Source organism: Neolamprologus brichardi, chromosome 20, assembly GCF_056152115.1.
Source record: "Neolamprologus brichardi isolate AB-2024 chromosome 20, ASM5615211v1, whole genome shotgun sequence".
NCBI classification, from domain to species: Eukaryota; Metazoa; Chordata; class Actinopteri; order Cichliformes; family Cichlidae; genus Neolamprologus; species Neolamprologus brichardi.
In genome coordinates, this window is record NC_142123.1 from 3813252 (window position 1) to 3820723 (window position 7472).

General features: G+C 38.5%; 1 protein-coding gene across 2 annotated transcripts in view; it reads left to right on the plus strand.

Moving 5' to 3' along the window:
* Positions 1-3882, plus strand: part of cpne5a (copine Va) — an 88377-nt gene extending 84495 nt beyond the window's left edge. For both annotated transcript variants that reach the window (XM_087833717.1, XM_087833718.1), the window contains one exon: positions 2195-3882. In XM_087833717.1, the coding sequence (XP_087689843.1) occupies positions 2195-2380 (186 nt within the window). In that variant the 3' untranslated portion in view covers positions 2381-3882. The remainder of the gene's footprint in view (positions 1-2194) is intronic.
* The last annotated feature ends 3590 nt before the right edge of the window (positions 3883-7472 follow it).

Below are 7472 nucleotides of genomic sequence, written 5' to 3' on the forward strand. Positions count from 1 at the left end.
GCCCAGGTCCTGTGGCTGCAAAACAAGCCTAAATTACCACAGTGCTCGACAGCTGGTATGAGGTTTTGTGCTGAAATGCTGTGATTGATTTTGTCCAGATGTGGTGTTGTGCATTATGATCTCATCTCTCATTGTTACAGCAATGTGATTTTTTCAGATGCAACACTTTCTCCTGGAAACCCTTCCAAACAAGCCATACTTATTCAGTCTTTTCATATTGTACTGTTATGAACATTAATGTTTAATATGCTAACTGAAGTCTGTAGAGTATTGCACAGTCTGAGCTTGAGGTGAATTTGCTGGAAATGTGTTAAAACACATGTGAATGCTTTAGACCAGCAACTTGCCAAAAGCTCTTATTTAATAGAGGTGCTCACACTGGCTGAGGATGATTCCAAGTGCATTTGATTAGCAGCACCTCGGTGCTCCTTAAGCTTAGCCTTAACTCCCATGGAAGCAGTAAGGGTGTCTTTCACAGCACATCTTCTAGTTGTGAGAAAACTTGATTTTTTTTCCACATGACTGTATGCACATCAATCTACCACTGTGGAGTCTTGCAATAACAGGACCATAAACTTAGCAGAAAATTGTTTGCAGAATTTATGAATTAACCGAAAACTAAATTTATTTTCTACGGAGCCCCGCAGGGGACATGAGAGAGAAAAAAATAAGACGGATTTTGCGAGACCTCGCAAAACTAACTCGGGATCTCGCAAAAGTTGAATTCCAACAATGGCGGCAGCTACTTAGTTGTAATATTACTCTTTCTGGGTCACAAAATACACTTTTAAGATATTTTGAGGCGTGAATGTAGTTGTGTAAACGTCAGATATCTGCTCGGTTTACACGACATCACATATTTGCAAAAGAGCTCCGACGTTTGCGGAAATCTGACACCCACTAGCTCGAAGCTAACGGGAGGTCGAGACCTACTACAGCCAGGAGGAACACCGCTTTCCCGGCACATCGTGCCTCGACCTCCCGGTCGGCTTCAAGCTGGTGGCCTCCGAAGAATGCGGCTAAAACTTTTGCGAGATCCCGAGTTTGTTATGCGAGATCTCGCAAAAGTCCGTCTTAATCTTTTTTTTTCTCCCATGTGCCCTTGTCGCTACCCGATCCGTACCGGAAACCCGATCGGTACCCCGCATGCGCGAAAGGTGTCTACTTCCGGTCGTAGCGTTTTACGATAGTTATGGGTCAGAGTATCGGTTAAGATGTTAAGAATAATAAGTATATCTTAAAATGTTTGCAATAATGAAGCATTTCAGTACAATGTAGACAAAAACGAAAAATAAAAAGATAGTTACGGATCGGGACTCCCCGATCCTTACTGCGCATGTGCAAAGTCGGACCGTACAAATCGGGTCTACCCGATCCGTACCGCGCATGTGCAGATGTTTTCTTCTTCTTCTGTTGGTTTAATGGCAGTGTACTCCCCAGTGTACGAGGATACTGCCACCTGCTGACCGAGCGAATGAACCCCATTGTAAAATGAATTGTCGTCATTACAAACGTGTGTTAAATTTGATTTAGTGATAGTCGAGTGTGTTTATGCTTGTCTGTGTTGAGAGGATTGACTGGAATAGTGATGATGATGTCCGCTATCACTGTCAATTGTCAGTAAACACTTAATCTGGCTGATGAATCTTCACGTGACACATTGCTAAATCAATATTATTAAGTCTGTAATTAGGCGCCATTCTTCTTATTTTATGGCGCTGTTGTTCAATCGGGGAAGGCTCTCTGTTGAGGAGAAAAGCATGACTTTGTTTGTATACGGATTATCCATTGTTTAAATGTCCCGGGCAGTCGAAAAGGAGGCAGAGCTGTTGAGAAATGCTAGGAGCTAACTGGGCGCTAACCGTATCATTCAAATATATTGAATGTCGCAATGTTGGCAAAGAGAGGAAGTGACGTAAGATTTGCGCATGCGGGGTACCGATCGGGTTTCCGGTACGGATCGGGTAGTGACAGCCCTGCGGGGCTCCGTAATTTTCTTATTGACCTACATGGCTTATAAAATTCTCTCTGTAATCAGAGGAGTCGCCCCCTTCTGGACATTACAAAGAATTTTCAAACCTTGGTGTTCCTTTGATTCATCATTTCAGTGAACCAGCCAGGAAACCAGGAAAACATTGCCAGTTTGATTCGGGGATTTTTAAAAGTAATGTGTTTCTTTCCCATGTCACAACAGTTTGTACCATTCAGAGACTACATGGACCGCACAGGTAACCACGTGCTGAGCATGGCTCGACTGGCTAAAGACGTACTGGCTGAGATCCCTGACCAGCTGATCTCCTACATGAAGAGCAGAGCCATTAAACCCAACCCTGTGCCAGTGTATTCGCCCAGTGATGAGCCGCCGACCAACCCCGTGTGAGCCCCTCCCCGCCCACACACACAAAGCTCTGCGTCGGGCAGAGCAAGGTTGAGATTGATGGGAACCCGTCTCCACCAACACTTCTTTGAAGCAAAAATGCTTTTGAGGCCCTTCCGTAAATATTAATCCAGCGTAACACAAAGATGATGAGACTCCATTGTGGTTTGGAGCGGTGAGACTGCAGAGGGGAACCTGCTATGATGAGGGAGCTTACTCTCTTTGAGTGCTTGAGGACCGGAGCGCTGAGAGACCGCTATGAAAGGAGCTTTCAGTTGTTCACTGTCTAACCTGACAAAATGGTGATGTAATGGATAGCAAGTGAGCCCATAAAGAGGGCCTGTTTGAAGGCATAAATATATTAGGATGTGCCAGTGTGTATCATGCTTGTGATACCTTTTGTAATCAATGTGTGTAAACTAGGAAATCATGTGTATAATAATTTATTTATTTATCGCAGGAATGATCTGTTCATTTTAGGGGGTATTAAAGTCATATTTCCCCAGAAGTTTTCCACCTTATATTTTGTGACCAGTATAATAAAAATGACCCCCATTTCTACTTTGATAAGGACTGTAATATAAGAGCATGTGACAAAACCCATTCAGCAGTTTATTAACCATGTTCACCTATGAATAATCTTTAATTGCAAGCTATAAAGTAGAGCTCCTCCTGCGAGCTGTTGCTATATAGATATTTTAGCACCATGTCTTATACATCTTTCTTATATTTATATTTACAGAATGCACTAAATATTGTCCAAATAAAAAGCACAAAGGCAATAGTGGTGATAAGCTAAAACAAAACCTCTTATTTTGAAAGGACTAGCCACAATGACAATAATGGAAAGGGCCCTGAATTTTTTTTGACAGTCTTTTTTTATTTTAAATAGGATTATCACTACTATTATACTGATATTTAAATTAACTTGTATCTATCATAAAAACAAGCACATACTCACTTTTCCATGTAGTATGCAAGGAAATGTAGATAAAACTATTCTCATGCTGCCATCATTTTCCATCTTGCTACTTCTTTCCATTATGTTTGTTGTGGTGACAGTTTAATATCTGAGATTTAGTTCAGTATTTTTAAAGGAGACTTCAAATACGATATACTTTTGAAAGACTGATGTCAACTAACAGCCATTTCTCTCCTCATTAAATTTGATTTGTTTGATTTTCCCCAGAATGAAGATTGAACAATCATAAATCTTGCAACAGAGTAAAAATATATTTAGGCACTGAGTGTTTTTTTAAGTGACTGCACAAAACAAAAACAGACCTTTTTTTTTTTTTTTTTAATTCCATCCTGTCTGCTGTCCTCTGTCTCTCGACTGTTCTTAGATCATTTTGTTTTATACTAATGCACAATGGCCCATTTTTATAACTCATCGGGATGCTATTTAAATGCTTAAAAACACAATTGCACAATTCTGTTTTAAGATTTAGTTTAAACTTGTTAATATATCTATATATATATATCTATATATCTATATCTATCTATCTATCTATCTATCTATCTATCTATCTATCTATCTATATATATATATATATATATATATATATATATATAGATACAGATATATAGATTTATATATATAGATATATATCTATATCTATCTTTATGGCGACTGTGTATAAATTGTGTAAAAAAAAAAAAAAAGACAGTTGTGGCCCAGTTGTGTACATCAAGTTATCCATATATAATGGCCATTTTCACATAGTCACTCGATATCTTGATCCAGATGTGCCTATTTATATGGAAACATATCCAAATTTAGTTACCCAGGTGTGATTCTGCCAGCATGTTTTAAGATGTACACACAGAAAATGTTGGAGATAATAAAACACTTGTGAGATTAGGACTATTTCAGCCAAAGGAGCTGGTACACACTGTCTCCGCCACTGCTCTGCACTTTTTTATACTTACAGCTCTTCACTAAGAATCTTTGAAGTAATAAATGCTACCAGTGTCATCGAGCCTTGTTGTACAATATTCAAAGTCAAGACTTGTTTACAATTCAGCTGTGGCATTTACATGGCCTCAAGGAAAAAGTAAACATTCATGGGTTTTATTAAGAAATTCCTTTCTGTTTTGTTAGCACATTATTCAGTGTTTCAAAATGACTTCACTCAATGAAACGGGAGAACTAACGTTTACAAAGATTTTTTTTGTGTTGTTCTCTGTGAATGTGAATCTCGGTTGTGTTTTCTTTTGTGTTCGGAGTTAAATGTGTTTGCATAATTCATGTTGCTTTAGAGTTTTTGTTTGTTGTTCTTTGACTCCCATGGCTGTGTTGCTCTCAGAGAGCAGAACGAGTCTGATGATACTGCAGAAAGTCAGTCCTGAGGTGCTGAACTCCTTCTGTCATGAGTCCAGCCCCATATTTGGGTTTCTTTCCTTTAAATGTTTTCATTAGTGATGACATTTCCCTCTCAGAAGACAAAGCAGGGTTTAATCTGCTCACCGATTTCTTGGTTCATCACATTTCAAATTAGGCTGAGTTACATAATGGTCAAAAATACCAGTATGCCTCTACAGAAAGCCATTTAACACGATGATAAAAAAATCTATAAAAGCGGAAAATGTCCCGATAAGTCTTTTTTTTCTTTTACAGAAGTTTTTGGGCATTTCTATAAATGTCAAATGATAAAATTCAGTGTATGGTTGAAAATATGGGAAAACAACCCCCGAAAATGAATACGGATATTGTTTGTTTTAAAATGCTACATACTGTGCTGTATTTTTCAGTGAATCTAAGGGAAATAATTTGTACTGAACACATTTATCATAAGATGAAGTATGAACTCAATAACTTAGAAATATCAGTAATATAAATACATGCAGGCCTGCACTGCTTTTTGAAATGCTTCATTCAGTATTTAATGATGACTCAAAAATATTGTACGTGACACACAAAACAAACGCTAAGCGAGAACAACCATCGCATTTGCAGGGAGACAATGAAAAAAGCATAATGTGAAAATCCAAAAAATTGGGATTTGTAATAAATCTTTAAAAAAATCTTTTAGATATTAGAAATGCTTTAATGCTTTATCGAAAGTTTCATTCAGATTGTCCCACTCATTAAGGAGGGAATAGGATACATGCAAACATAATACATACATATACTGTGCTCGTTAAACCTGAAACGCATGCAAATTTCCAAACTTTGTCTGTGCAGTTTTAAATAATAATTTAAAAAAGTAGCACTGAACGGTTTTATGCTGTTTTTCTGAGATAATAATAACAATTTCCCCCAGTGAAATCAGGAAACTTCAATCCTTAGTAATATAGGGAAAAAAGCTAAATAAATAATCAATAACACCTCTGACACCTCTGAATTTTATTGCTCAGTATAAACGATGTCTTTTGCAGCAACAGAATTATTCCGTTTCTCTTGGTGGAAATGGCTTTGTTTCTTTTTTCCCACTTCCTTTCAAATTCTGTTTGAGGCTGAACTCTAATTATGTACATAGGCCCCGCATAAAGAACATTCAGTGCCAACGTGTGTTCAGTAGTTGAACTTGGCCTCTTTAGAAAACGTGCATGTTTGTGCCAAAGTGGCAGGAAGTTTGGTAGTTTGCCATCATTTCACCTGATTAGTGCATCTGCCAGTGCGTCATTATCGTTACTTAGGATGTATTTGGAGATAAACAGCCACATCCAGCATGTTGCATCTATCGTTTCTTTCATTCTGTTCCTATGAGACACATACTGTATGGGTTCTTCTTGCCACTACTCCTGTTTTATCCCAGGTTGTTTACATACCTCTCTTGGTCTTTGACTTGCATGCTGAATATTTCCAAACCAGGTGTTGGACATGATATTGTCGTCATACTGTGGTTTGTGAAATGCTTTGTAATGGATTGCCTTAAGATTAATAAAATATTGACAACTTTGGCAGAATACCAGTTGGATTTTTAATGAATGAATGAGAAATTCTTTATTATTTAATGTATATTTGTGATTTTTTTCTAGATGAAATAATAACAATAATAACATCTGGCAGATGACTCTCTTCCAGACAGATTAAAGATGGTGATGAGCATGCGGTGTGAAAGATGCCTTGTATCTCTCCTTGTGGCAGTGGATCCAAAAAGGAGATTTCAAATGAGGGATTACTTGAGTAACTGCTCTGCTGCCTGTCTAAGCGGTGCAGAGAGGTGGTCAGGATTATACATGATTGATAACAGTTCGTTCAGTGACCTCCTCTCTACCACAACTTCAAAAGTGTGCAGTTTGCAGCCAGTCACAGCCTTCCGATCAGTTTATTCATTCTGTTGGTGTCTCCAGCGCCGATGCTGCTCCCCCATCAAAGTTCACTGTGCTTGCCACAAATGAGTGATAGAAAATCTCCATTATTTTGCTGCACACAGAAAAAGTAGCGCCTGTTCATCTCCTCTTTCTTTACAGCCTCTGTGTTAGTCTTCTGGTTCGGCCTGTTGTCAGTGTTCATGCCCAGATCAACCATTTCAAGGACACAAGTCACACAGCCGTCTTCTTTCTTCTGAAGTCAATTACAATCCCTCCGGTCTTATTTACATTCAGAAGCAGACGATTTCTCCTAGACCACACCCCACAAAATCATCCACTAGTGCTTTATACTTCTGACCCTGCTCATCACTAATACAGCCAACCGCTACAGAGAGGTCGGAGTATTTCTGTAGGTATCGTAACACAGATGGAAGGAAGACAGCACAGTTCTCATGCCTCACTCGAATAACTTGCACAGTGCAATAACTATTCCCAGTAAGTTGTGAACATAAATTGATATGCAGTCTAATGTTTTGAGTGAGGACTTTATAAACAGTTTGTTCATGACAGCTAAGTCCAGTATTCAATCTTTCAAAGTTATGTTTTCGTATACCTCAAACCACTGGCAGGCATGCCTGGAGGCCTAACGTTTTCCTGGATGTCAGCATGTAACTGTAACAAAAGTTCTTCAAATTTGATACAAACATTCACTTGGCCTCAAAGATGAACTGATTAGATTTTGGCTGTGAAAGTAACATTTATTTGAAGTGTATGGAGAGAATTTGATCCCATCTGGTGCACACGCTTATTTGGACTCAAGGATGAACTGATTAGA